This window comes from Myotis myotis, unplaced genomic scaffold (genome assembly GCF_014108235.1).
Source record: "Myotis myotis isolate mMyoMyo1 unplaced genomic scaffold, mMyoMyo1.p scaffold_m19_p_10, whole genome shotgun sequence".
NCBI classification, from domain to species: Eukaryota; Metazoa; Chordata; class Mammalia; order Chiroptera; family Vespertilionidae; genus Myotis; species Myotis myotis.
This window is the reverse complement of record NW_023416314.1, coordinates 76,674,297-76,688,028: the sequence shown is the minus strand read 5'-3', so window position 1 is coordinate 76,688,028 and position 13,732 is coordinate 76,674,297. Positions and strand designations below refer to the sequence as shown.

The following is a 13,732-nucleotide window of genomic DNA, read 5'->3' as shown; positions in this document are numbered from 1 at the left end:
GAACTGTCCCACCCCAGCCCCTGGAAACCACGCATCTGTTCTTTGTTCCTATGGGTTTGCCTTTTCCAAAACGCCACGGGAGTGAAACCACGCATATGCAGCCCTTTGTGCCTGGCTCCCACCTCCTGGCGTAGTGCATTTGTGATTTATCCACGTCTGTGCGTGTGTCCGTAGTTCTTACTTTCTTATTGCTGAACATGACAGGGATAGGGCATGAATGCTCAACTGTATAACTAGACCACAATTGCTCTCCCATCCACCAGGTAATGGATGTTTGCGTCCTTTTCATTTGTGGCAAATGTAAATAAAGCTGCTGTGAGCACTTGGGTGTAGGTCTTTTTGTGGACGGGTTTAGTGGGTGCACACTAAACGCGGGATTGCTGGATTGCATAAATGCATATTTAACTTTATAAGAAACTGCCAAACTGGTTTCCAACATGGCGGCACCATTTTGCTCTCCCACCAGCCATGTATGAGAGTTCTGGCTGCCCCGTGTCTTTGCTGACACTTGGTATTGTCAGTTTAGCATTTTAGCCATTTTAATGAGCATCAAGTGCTGTCTAATGGTGCTGAGAATCTTTTCACTTGCTATCCGCTGACTTCTTCACCCCCAGTTTTCTTTTTTTGGGGGGGGGGCATGAAGAGTGGATCAGTTATTTTACTGCACAACAAATTTCCCTAAAGTGTAATAGCTTAAACCAATAGTAAACATTTATTATCGCACAGTTTCTGTAGGTCAGGAATTTGGGAGTGGCCTCTCCAGGGGGTTCTGGCTCAATCTTTTATAAGATTGCAGTCCAAGCTGAGGCTGTGTCATCTGAAGGCTCGACTGGGGCTGGACTGATTTGCTACCAAGGCAGCTCCTTAGGTGTTTGCCAGCTGGTGCGGGGGGCCTCAGTTCTTCACTGCGTGGACCTCTCCACAGGGCCGCTTGAGCATCCTCACACCGTGGCGGCTAGCTTCCCCCACTGCGAGTGATCTCATGGAAGCCACAGTGTCTTTTGTGATCGACTCGGAAATCACACACATCGTTTCTGCAACATCCTGCTGGTTCACAGGTCACTCGTAAGCAGAGTGGAAGCTGACTACACCGGGAGTGAGTACCAGGAGGTGAGGATTGCTGGGGGTTGTCTTGGAAACTGGCTACAAGGCAGGAGAGGCGTTCCAGGTGGGGAGTGCTTTGGTACAGGGCCTGTGTCTGGGGGAGGAAGGAGAGCAGCCTGGTTTATGAGAGTGAAGTTGCATGATGAGGGGTAGAATGGCCAGACGGAGGGAACTCAAAGGCCAGGTGCAGAGGTTTGGGCTTGAGCCTGTGGGCCCGGGGCAGAGAGTGGCTAAGAGCTGTCACAGAGACCTGGGTTCCCCTCCTGGCTTCACTGATCAGGGAAGCGGTATCGCTTAACCTCTGGGGGCGGGGGCGGGGGGGGGGGGAAGAGTGGTGGTTTGGGGAGTTATTTAATCTCTCTGAGCCTCAGTTTTCTCATCTGTAAAATGGAAATATGGGTGCCTCATAAGGCTGTTGGGCAGATTGAGTGTGATTATGTGCTTATCAGGGACCTGATAAAATGGGAGGTGGTCAGGGTTACCCCTGAAGGGTTAGGAGATGTGTGAGTGTCTGTGTTTCATGTGCACGGTGTTTTGGGGAGATTAGCCTGGCAAGGCCGTGCAGAGAGGATTGGAGGGGAAAGACCCACCCACCAGGAGCCTGGGTTGCAAGGATCGCCTGAAGGAAGAAGAATCAGATGTGCTGGGTGATGGTGTGAAAACCAGCTCCCCGCCTGGGTGTGGCCTTAGGGTGGGGCGTCTTTTGACAAGCCCCTCAGAAGGACGAGGGACTGCTGTCGAGCCTAAGTCAGTGGCTCTCAGTGGGTCGTGGGAGGTGCCAAATGGACCAGGTCTCAGTGGTTGGGGAAACGCTCCCACGGGTCCTGCCACCTCTTGGCTGGGACCTTCAGGGCCATGCTGTTGTCCCGTCCAGCACATCCTCGGAAGGGATGGCTGGCAACCAGGGCCCCTGCTCTGCCCTGCCCTCCCCTGCCTGCTGTCGATGCTCCTGCTCTTCCCGCTGGCTTTGGGGTACAGTGGCGCCCAGGTCGCCCCCGTGACCTCCTGCCTCCGCCCCAAGGGGGCCGTGAGCTCTGGGCTTGGGGCTGACACGCCGTCAGGAAGAGCCACAGGCCGTGTGAGGACCCAGGCCTTAGCTCAACAGGAAATGTCCTGGGAGAGGTGGCGGCCCTGGCGAGGGTTATCTTAATCCCTGGTGTCCATTGCGTTTCCTCCTAGCCCCTCCTGCTCCGGAAACAAATCTCGGTATATGTGTACATGCAAAAACAAAGAGGTTTTGGGAGCCGAAGCACCCCGGGCCACATAGACTTTCCATTGTGATGGGAGGGGGCTCATTTCCTGATGAGCAGAAAGCCATCCTTTGGGCCTTAGGCAACGGGCCTTGGCCGGGGAGCCCATTGTCCCGCACTCGCAGCCACAGACCAGCAAGTCGACACCGATTACTCAGAAACATTAGCCACCCAGGAATCCAGGCTTAGCCTGACGAACGTGTGATTTCAGGTTTCCTGGGCGAGAAGGGACGGAAATGCGATGGGGGGCTCGCCGGAGGGAGGCAGGAAAGCACAGTTCCTCTTGGCAGGCGTCCCCGCCCCGGGGGTGGCCGGATTCCCGAGCGGCAGCTGTGACGGTCGTCTCACGAGGGGTTTGCAGTTTCTGCAGCTTTATACACTCACCCGCCTTCCGCCGCGTCACCCCACGGTCACAGGCACCCTCTGGGGCAGAGTGGACGTGTGCCATCGGACGGGCCCTCGAGGTCTGGGGTGCCTCGCTTGCCCACGGGGCCGTGACAGGCTGGGGTCCACGCCCACGGGCCTGACGAGGACCTGGGGCGTTTCTTACAGGGGCAGCGGCTGAACTCAGGTGAGCAGCTGCTCCCGGGTCAACAGTGCCGAGGAGCGGGGAGGCGGGCCGGGCTCCGTCGAGGTCGGAGAGGAGCAGGATGCGCAAGTTGGACGCGTGATTTAGGAGGAGAGTTAAAAGTTCACATACCCCCGCCCCCTCACCTTTGGAGAAGCTGGCAGAGCAGGAGCCAGTGATGCAAGAAAGAGTTTGGAGACTCTGATGTGGGTTCAGGTCTCAGCTCTGCGGGTTTGATTCGAGTCACTTAGCTTCTTGGTGCTGGGGTTTGTTAGAAATAACTGCCTCCTAGGAATACAAGCAAATTCCCTGCAAAGTGGCCGGCGAGGACCCCTGACTTCCCTGCTGCCGTGGAATCCAGGGCCACGTGACATCGTTCTTGCCTAAGCGGGGATAGACGTGGAAGGTGCTGGATTTCCCCCTGTGAGCGTTTGCTTCCCTGATGCAGCATCGCTGCCTCCTCTGGGCTATTTTCTTCTTCCTGGAGTTTAGGTTACAGGCTGGAGATGCAGCGGCCATCCGGGGCCATGAGGCTAAAACGACAAGGTCAAGATGACGGGGTCAGATGCATTTACGCATGGATGGCATGCTGCCCCAGCCCTTGTCAGTTAAAGAAAACTAACCCCGGTTAAGCCTCCCTGGAGAGTTTTGGATGCTCCCTAGTTGATGCCTGCAGTGTTGGCATATAGTGGATGCTTAATTAAAGTTAAAAACCACTCGCGCTCTTTTCCAGGCTTCTGAGGCCCAGGGAGAGGGAGTCACTTGCATTATGCTCAGTAAGGGGTGACTGGTTCTCGAACTCCACACACTGGGCGCTCAGGCCAGTACCCTCTCAAAGCTCCCTGGCCTGAGACAGGGGGTGGGATCCTGTGTCCAGGGTCCTGGCACCTTGAGAGTATGAACGAGGGTTCAGGTGCCCTTTAACTCATTCCTTTTGCAAGTGCCCCTGGGTGGTAACCGTTCTCTGCCAACACCGAGCCTCTGCCCCCGGGGGCAATACAGGGCTGGGCTCCTGCGAACCTCAGGCCACATTTCCACCAACTGACTCACCCACACCTTGTTTAAAGACACCCGATTTAATATATATTTTGATTCATTACCATTGAACCCACGGCCAACAGCTCTATAACTCATGCCTGTATGAGTCTCGTCTAACACACGTTTTCTCCGTGAGGCACGCCGCAGTGCGCCTCGGACCATCTCACACGCCCAAACCACCAACACAAAGCGCAAAAATGCAAAAAAGGGCACTAAATAGACTATGAAAAGGACCCTTATTTACGGCGTGGGCCGAAACAGGCGGCATGCAGCCTGGCTCAGCCTCTCCCCGGAATTGGTGTCCAGCGGCTCAAATGCTCTCGAATGACCATGACTGGGGTGCGAGTTTTGATCTGGGGTTAGAAATAACCGTTAGTGAGCAGATATGGAATGCACCAGTAATGAGGGTGGACGGGTGGTGCTCAGTAAATGGTGCCTCCGCAGAGGAAACAGGCAGCCTGGAGACCAGACAGCAGGGAGGTCAGCGAAGGCCTCTCTGAGAAGGTGAAATTAAAGACGAAGCCTGAAGGTGGAGGAGGAAGTGGCCCTGAAAGCCTTGTAAGGCTCAGCAGGGTGCCGTCTCAAGGTCAAGTTCAGCAGGGTGTCGTCTCAAGGTCAAGTTCAGAGCAGTCACCGGTTCCTTCAGTATAACCTCGGGGCGGTGGGATTTATCTCTGCCCTTTATTTTGAGCTTGCCACATGGTCGATCTTTTCCCATTTTCTTCTCTCCTCTCTGCTATTTGAAACTTATATATTCCATTTCTAGTCTCTCAGTGGCGACTGTGGATAACTTTTAACGGTCTAAGTCTACCAGTATTTTATACTCCTTCCAAATGATACGAGACCTTAGAACGTATCCCCGCTCTTTGACTTATCGGCGATTGTGTCATATAGCTTATGTCTAACTTCAATGTCCCCATGTTAGACCTGATTTTTCCTGTTTTATGCAGTTGGTGGTTTTCTGTAGATTTACCTAGCTATTCCCCATGGCCTCTGTTCATGATTTCTTTCTTGCATTTTACATCTTCCTTCTGTGATTATTTCTCTTTGGCCCGAAATAGATCCTTTGGGATTAGCATTGCTGGTAGTCTCTGAGCGGCAAACATCAATGTCATTTGTCTAAATGTAATGAAATGGATCAATCTTTTCTTGTGCAGTGTGTATTTTCTGTGTGCAGATGAAATTGTTTTTCTGTATGGTCCTCTAAAAGTTGTATGGTTTTGTCTGTCACCTTTATAGCTAAACCACCTGGAATGGATTTTTGTATAAAAATCCGGGATCTGTGGTGGTCACCAGCGTTCTCCACCGAGTATTGAGGGCTCTCAACCTCTCAGGCACGTGGTGGGGTTCAACCCCCACCCCAAAATCTGCATCAGTCATCTGTGCTTTGTAACAAATGGCCACAAACAGGCTAAAGCTACGCCTGTTTATCAGCTGGCTTCTCTGCTGAGGTCTCACCGGACACCGGGGACGTGGCCTCCACTGGAGGCTCCGGGAGAAGCCCGCTTCCAGCTCACGTGGTTGTGGGCAGAATTCAGTCCTCTGCAGTTAGTTTTCTCGCTGGCGGTCAGCTGGGGGTGCCGTCCTCAGGTCCCACTGGGTGGCGGCTCCTCTCACAACGTGGCAGCTCGCTTCCTCAAAGCCAGCAGCAGACCCTCCCTCCTGTGCTACGGCGGCGTCTTGTATGACATAACGTCACGGCAGGGACACCCCCGCATTGCTGCGAGGCATGAACACCCGGCCTGCTTCGGCCGCGGGTGTGTGAGCAGCAGTGGGGCAGGCCGCTCCGAGAGGTGCTTGTCACGGGGTCCCCCTCACTCTGTAAGGGGGGAACAATGACCGCACTGTGTCTTCTCCAATCTCCATCTGTCTCACTTACTTTTCTTTCTTTTTAAAAATTAATTTTTAAAATATGTTTTTATTGATTTTAGAGAGGAAGGGATAGAAACAGCAATGATGAGAGAGAATCCTTGATCGGCTGCCTCTCCTGCACGCCCCACACTGGGGATCGAGCCCACAACCTGGGCATGTGCCCTGACCTGGAATGGAACTGTGACCTCCTGGTTCCTAGGTCGATGTTCAACCCCTGAGCCATGCCGGCTGGTCTAACTTATTTTTCTTACCATACCATCCCAGGTAGGGCCTTTCGTACCCGTGATAGATATGCATTACATTCAGAACGTATGTTCCTCAAAAGACAGCATAGAAAGCACGGAAAGACAGACCACAAAGCCAAGAGGAGATACTGAGAACCGATAAAGAATTAGCATGAAGGGAGTGAACGTTCTCATGTGGGTTTTATCATGTAGGTGTGGCAAAGCCAACAGACCAGGAGACGGGTGCCACTGGAAAGACAGCCTGTGACTCACAGGTCCCCGCAGAGGGCACGCCACCCTGGGGGCCGCACCACGCCATGGGGGCCACGTGCGGAAGCTCCAGGGTCCGTGAGGAGGCGGAGGGGCGGGGAGAGGTGGGCAGGCGCCTTTCCTGTGGTCTCCGTGGAAGGAGCACATGGGCAGGGCAAGCAGGCGGGGGCCGGCTGGTTTAGGAGTTGCAGTGGTCCCTGGGCACAGGGCTGTCCTGGTGGTCTGGCGCCTCCCAGGATGACCAGGACAGGGAGAGTGGCCCTGAGCGGGAGTGCCACACAGGGAAGATGGTCAGGGTTCACGCCCTGGGTGGCTGGTTTGTATCTGAGAAAAGTGCTGGCGGGTGACTCACCCTCTATCTCTAGGAACCAGCCCACCCTGTGGCTCAATCCAACGTCAGGAGCCCACAAGTGTCACCAAACCCTCGCACCTGCCACCCTCTGGCACAAGGCCCGATCCGAGGGACCCTCAGACTCACCTCAAAAAAGTCGTTCTGCACCTGCTGGCAGGCCTCACAGGTGTCTCCCGTCCCTGTCCCCGTCACTTGCTTCCTATTTTACTCAGAAACCGAGGCCAGGTCATGCGTGGGAAACGACTGAGGCTTTTTCCTCTCCACTCAGCACATTTCTTTTAATTTAAAAAAAAATTTAATGCCATTAGGTCCTCTCTCTCTCTCTCTCTCTTTCTCTCTCTCTCTCTCTCTTAATTTTCTGGGAAAAATCTTTATTTTGTGTATTTGTCAGGCATCTTGACATTCCTTCTCAGACTAACCTCACCACTTCCTTCCAGCTCCTCTCGGCTCCTGCGGCTTTTATCCTTGCCAAGCAGCCCCCTTCTCCCCACCCCTCTCTGCGGGGCTCTCACCGAGGTCTTTGGGCAAAGCAGACACATCCCCCAGGGCCTGCGAGGTGCCTCCTCGGCCACACAAGCCTCCGCCGACTAACTCTCTCAACGGGCGTTTGTGGGCTCTGAGAGCCTTCTGGGTTCCTTGATTAGAAAAGGTGTTTTAGGGCCGCTGACTAGATAGATTATTGAGCTGTATCAGAGGACAGTTCGTATTTGCAAAATGCAGCGGTTACCTTTCACCTACTTGTTGCCTAGAAAGATGAGGGTCCGGTAAAGACACCCCCTGCCAGACGCACTTCACTGGAGAGGCCGGCGGGCAGGGCTAAGCCAAAATGGTTACTGTTCCTCTCTTCGGCCCCCAGTCCGTGCCTCTCTGCGTGCTGTGCATGGTTTCTGCTGCAACGACCTGGCCTAAAAGCACAGTTTTACAGACGCTCACTCAGGCGGTGAGCGCACACCGTGCCCTCCAGGCTCTGTAGCCTGGGTTCCGAGTGGGGTTGCTCTATCCCCTCCCGCCGGGGACCCCCAGCCCGAGGTGAGAACCATGGAGCGGGTTATTAAGGATTCTGACAAGGTAGGCTGAATGAATTGCGTTCTCTTTGTGAGCCCTAATCCGGTGTTGTATTGGCTTCTCGGACATGGCTAATTTATTTGGAATTTCATTCTGTTCCTGACAGCGGCCTTGACTAGCTGTTTGATCACTGCCAGCGAAGTTACATACCAGCTTTCAACTGCCGAGGGGCGCAGCGTCGATTTTCTCAAGTGCATTCTCCGTCTGGCTCTGTGCTCCGGCCCCAGACTCGGTGGGGGATGTGGCGGGGCAGGGGGCGGGAGGGGGGGGCAGCCTGGGAGGAAGGCGAGGGCCGCAGGGCTCTCCCTCCCCGGGGAAGCTCTCCGTGTTGGGACTGGAATCTGCTTTTGTGATGCAGGCAGAAAGTAAATCAGTGTTCGCATTCCAGCAACACACACAAGACCTCAAAGGACGGTGGCCTGTGAGCTGAGCGTTCCGGTGGGAACTGGGTTTGAAGTACACGTGCTGGGTGTGGGGATGTGATGTTTGCGGAGAAGAGGCAGACTGATCACAAACCTGCCCCGGGCCTCAGTTTCCCCAGCAACCTGCGCCCGTCTCGGCCCAAATGGCAGTTGACGTGGATCTTCAACGCACACTCGTCCCCAGTGATTGCCTTCTTTTTGTAACAGCAGCGCGTCTTGTTTGTGCAAAAGGAAAGCAATGGTGATGATTTTCACTGGGATTCTAATGCTTGTGGGAACCTCGGGCTCAGCACAGTAGCCGCTGGTGGGTTCACAAATCCGGCCCAAGGAACACACGTGCTTCCGTTCATTCGGGCTCCCCACGCTGTGCATGCAACGCCTTCCTCCTGCGTGCCCTCCTGGTGCCGGGAGTGGCGTCCGCCCGGGGGGATGTGGTGAGAGCTCTCACTCCAGAAATACACCCCAGGTCTCAGAGGATGTTGGTGCTGCGATGAAAGCAAACCCCCCACCAACCAACCAACCAACCAACCAACCAACCAAAAGCCAGGGTGATAGGCACAGAACATGGGGGAGGGGCTATTGTCCCATTTTACAGATGAGGAAGCTGAGGCCCGGCGCACGGCAGAAACACCTTGATGGAGACCCGACTTCCATAGAGCAAGCAACTCGAATGGGGTCCTGGCGCTGTCACCACAAGCACCCCAGCGAGAGCTGGTCCTGGGTGGGGACCGGGCTGTCCCTTCATCCCCAGCCCTCCACCACGGACCTCGCCCGTGGAAAGGGCTCGGCTGCCGAGCATTTTGTTAGGGGACGACCGGGGAGGGCATGCAGGTCCCCACTTCACCGGGGGCGGGGGCGGGGGCGGGTGGCGTTTGGGTGTTGGAAGGCCTCCAAGCCCTTTGCACCCTGAATTTAACCCAGGCCCCCCATTTGTCCTCGGCGACCAGGGCAGGAGCTCCCACCGGCTCAGTTCCGTGAGTTGTAGCCAATGCCAACTCCTGTTGCCAGGGACGCGTGTCCTCTCCGTCATCTTTGTTGTGGGCTGCATGCTGGCAGGTGCAGGAGGAAATGGGAGGCGGGGCAGGGGGGGGGGGCGCGTGGCAGAGTCAGGAGGAAAGAGGGGAAAGCCAAGAAGAGGTGTGATTCAGGCACAGCCGGGCTCACCTTGATCTTGAGGGGGAATTCTGGAAGCTTTGAGTTTCTCCTGACCCAGCAGGAGCTCTTATCACCCACCGCGTGGCCTGTGTTTGGTAAAGGGCAGCCTGGGTGGTGGTGGGCAGGGGACAGGGGCGGGGGGCACGGGGAGGGGAGGTGGTAGTGGAAAGCCTGGGGTGCTCCGGCTCTATGTGTGAGGGGGTTCCCCAGCTGAGGACATCCCCCCAAGAAGAGTTGTGTGGAGAGTGAAGGAACACTGAAGACAGGCAGGCGACAGGGCCCCAGGCATGGGGTGGAGCCCTGATCGGCCCCAGGCCCACTGTCACTGCTACTTGTGGGGTGTCTTGGGGCACTTCCTCCCTGGGAATGGGGAGCACCAGGCGCCCACTCCATGGAGACTGGGTGCCGCGTGAGCAATGCCTACAAAGCTGGCCCATGTGCTGTGCTTTTGTGATCACCTCATTATGGTTTCCTGTGGGTGACGCCCCCTTATCCATCGAAGGCCCCTGCACCTGCACCTGCACCGGCAGCTTTTTCTCAGAACGGCAGCCCCGGGACGGCCATGACCTTCCCCGAAGGGCTTGTTGACCTTGGCCTCGCCGACTCCCAGGAGCCGGGGACGTCCTAGCAGGAAGGGGGGGCCTCTGTGACCCTGAGTTTCCTTGTGCAATGTCACGTGACGGGGTGCTGTTGACTCGGTGAGCTGGGCAAACAGATTTATCCCAGGCCGCCTGTCGGCACCTGCAGGGTCGGAGCTGCGGGGTGGGCGGCTGAGAGCAGGCCGGCCCTGCGTGTGCCTGGCGCCTCCGGCTCCCACAGGACGCCCGCTGGAGACTCTGGCCTCTCAGGTACGTGAGATGCCTGCTGGGATCAGCCTCTTCTTCCACCCCGAGTTCCTGGCTGCCTTCCCGGGCACCGGCACCCCACAGGCAGGTGGGTGTCTCCAGGATGGCAACTGGCGAGGCGTCTGAGGAGCCTCTGTGAGGTCCTGGATGCCCGTCAGCACATGTCCCGCGGAAGCTGGCTGTGGTCCCTGGGTGTGCCGTCTCAATTCCCGTGTGTGTGACCTTCACACCTCTGCGCATGCGAATGGACCCAGAGCTGGATGCTAGCTGAGAGAGACCCCCTGCCAGGAGCACGCCTGGGGCTCTGTGGACGGAAAAGGGTACCGCTGCCCAGAGAGTGAGGCAGGGCCCAGCACAGGGTCCAGATGGCCTTTGCCAGTGGGTGGTGGCTGGGCTGCCAGGGCCCCGGGCCGGGGTGATGGTGGAGGAGCAGTGGGGAGCTCACTGGGATTATTGTATGAAAACCACCAGTGAGTGCGCCAGCCAGGGCCTTTGCCCACCTTCAGGTGTGCTCCCTGCCAAAGCCTTTGCATTTACTCTGTAGAATCTTCTGGAGAGTCTGGGTGGGAGCCCATTGTTATTTTGAAGGGAAAGGGCTCCAGGAACTGGCTTCAGGTGACCCGCGGCCCTGGAGGTCCCTTAGCTTTCTCTCTGGCTCAGGGCCCTGTGGGTCGGACCTCTTCCCAACTCCCAGGACAGGCACCCGAGGCCTGCGCTCCTCGTAGGGGCCCTGAGCCCCATGGGGCCCCTTTGAGTTAAGGGGGGCTAGGATTGGAGTTGGTGAGGGGCCAGGGCTGTGTCTCCCCTCACAGAAACTTGGCTCTGAGAGGCCAGAGCTGAACTCGGCAGTGGGCCGAGTCTGTAGAGATGTGTGTCCTGGTGAGTGTGCATGTGTGCATGCATATGTACGTGAGCATTCACGTGTGCATGTGTGTGTGCGTGTGTGTGTGTGTCAGGCGGAGAAGGGTGGGCAGACATTTCTCAGGGTCTTGTCTTTGGGGGAGTGGAGGGAGGGAGGCCAGAGAGCCTGACCCTGGGCACCATGTGGTCCTGGTGTGAACACTCACACCCCTCCCCCCCCCCCCCCGATCCTCCCCCAGACCTGCAAGTGGATTCATCCCTTGCCTCGCTTTCCCGTAAGGAGTCCGTGGCCCCGAGTGGTTGGGCAGCTTGTCCGAGGTCACTCAGTGAGTCTGCATTGGAACCTGGTTTGGGACCAAGGGTCGCTGTGAGGGGTGTGGGGGGCCCTGCAGGACTGTCCCGTCCAGCCCCGGCCGTGGGTCTTGCCCAAGGCTTGGGCCCGCTGGCCTGGGTGGGCAGGGAGGCGCTGGGAGTCCTTTTCTGGGCTGTGTTGTCTCAGACTGCACGACCCCCTCACTGTCACAACCCATGTGCTAACTGAGCCGTGTTTGGGGTCCCCCTGGGCTCGAGGGGGCTGTCCTCATTTTCTCCCCCTCTCTCCTTTCCCTTTTCATTTGCACAGCTCTCTCCTGGCCTCCCACCAGGCCCGGTGCCCGCCGGCGTCCCTGCCCCCACCCCACCGGGCCTGCGGCTGCTGCAGAGACGGGCACCGGACAGCGCGGCCTCCAGAGTGATAGCTAATTGGGGAGAGAAAGGGCCCGATTGTCTCGCGGGGCCGGAAGAGCGGCGTGGGCGGCTGAAAGAGCCGGAGGAGGTGGCCCGCTTCGCCCAGCAGCTGCCGCCGGAGGCGTTTGCAGATTACGTCAGCGCTGGCGAGCGGGGGCGCGGGCAGAGGGGAGGCCGGGCAGCCACCCGCCCCGGCCCTGATGGTGCGGCCATTGTCGGCCCCGAGAGCAGGTCGTTCTGGATGAGTGCCGCACGGGCCTCGTACCACGGGGGCCGCTCGCCGTCCCCGATCCGCCCTCTCACGTGCCAGGGAGGCCCGGGGCTGGAGTCTGGCCTGCTCGGGGGCTGTGGAGGGGCAGGGCCGGCCCTGGGCGTGGCGTGGCCGCGGAGACGCCCAGCTGTCCTGAGCGCCTGGCCCAGGCCCCTGGCCGCAGGGTGGGCACTTGGGAGAGCCCTGCCTGGAACTCAGGGCCCGTGGGGCCGCCCGCCCTCGGCATGGCCTCCTGGTTTGGGGGGAGCGCGGGCCCCGATCCCCTCATGGTCCTGCTGGTGATTATCTTGCTGGCGCGCTTCATTCTGTGGTCCTGCCTCGGGAGGTACATTGATTACAGGCTGGCCCGGCGGCCGCAGCCCCCCAAACCCAAGGAGGACTAGGGGCCTCTCCGGACGCCAGGCACGGCCCCTCCGGAGGGCACTGTCCCTGAGATGCCCGACCCTGAGTCTGAGGGTGGTGGGGCCGGGGGTCATGGAGCAGGGCCAGCGAAGGACCCTGGTGCCCCACCCGCGGGCAGAGATGGACGATGGCCCACCTGGACTGGCCAGGGCTGTCCTGGTCGCGTCCTACATCCCACGCTGGGGACAGAGGGGCCTCCACTGCCTGCCTGTCACTGCCTGGGGCCCCCTGTCGGGGTGAGTGATCTGGGCGTAGGTCTCGCTTTAAGACTTTCTGTGCTTCCAATTCTTTATAAACATGTTTGCAGAAGGAGATGGGGGTGAGCCAGAGAGGTGGGTGGGGGGACACAAGAACAGATGTGACCACACCACGGCCAGCCTGCCACCAAGAGTCTCCCCCCGTCTCAGTCACCTCCTGCCGCCCAGAGGGATGAGTAAGTGCGGGCAGCTGCCTCGGTTTCCCCCAGAGCAGACCCCTGGGAAGAGGTTTACTTGGGGCAGGAGAACCTGGCGGTGCAGGGGCTGGCGACGAAGCCACGAGGCTGGCGGGAAGGGAAGTGGGGGGCAGAGGAGGGTCAAGACTGATCTTCAAGGACAAACCTCGCTGTGCCCGTCCCTCCCACGTCCTGCGGGATGCCCGGCGACCTGCAGCAGAAACTGGCACCTTTGCCACGCTGCTACCCCCCTGGGCTCTGGGAGGGGAGCTCCCTGGTGGACATGCCCTGTGTCCCCTGGAGACAGAGGCCCGACACGTCCAAGAAATGGAGCCCGATGAAAACCCAGGGCACCGAGGCTTGGGGGCTCCCTGGTGGCGATGCTCCGTGCGCGTTGCCGGGAGGAGCCGACGCCACCGGCGACCACTGGTACAGCTGGCCCCGACCGGCGTCCTCGCTGCAATAAACCACACCGTGAGCACGCCAGCCGCCGGGAGTAAGAGTGCCCTCCCTCACGACTGACCCTGAGGGTGAACCGGGGGACCCCGAGCTGGCAGCGGGGGTCAGGCATGAAGGTGGTCGTGGACGTTCCTGACCGCTTCACCTCCTTCCCTCCCCTGCCCCGTGGAAACCTCCGAAGGGCACCCGTGAAAAGTGAGTCAGCCCGCCCCTCTCCCCGGCCATCTAACCCCCCCCCCCCAAATGCAGCCCGTGGTACCCCTTCCTCCGGGCTCCTCTGGAGCGATTCCGAGCCCTTCCGAGCAAATGCAAACGTCTTCTCCCACTGCCTGCTCCTCTCCCGTAAGCGTAGCAAGCTCCTCCTACTCTCCCATTGCCCATGTCTGTTTTTGTGGGCTTTCTGTTTATTTCTATA

At 58.3% G+C, this 13,732-nt stretch overlaps 1 protein-coding gene across 1 annotated transcript; it reads left to right on the top strand.

The window, feature by feature from the left end:
• Positions 1-11,665: 11,665 nt before the first annotated feature.
• SMIM38 (small integral membrane protein 38) lies at positions 11,666-13,517 on the top strand. The gene has a single exon (XM_036323926.1). It carries the CDS (start codon positions 12,248-12,250, stop codon positions 12,404-12,406), a length of 159 nt encoding a protein of 52 aa, XP_036179819.1. The 5' UTR covers positions 11,666-12,247; the 3' UTR covers positions 12,407-13,517.
• The last annotated feature ends 215 nt before the right edge of the window (positions 13,518-13,732 follow it).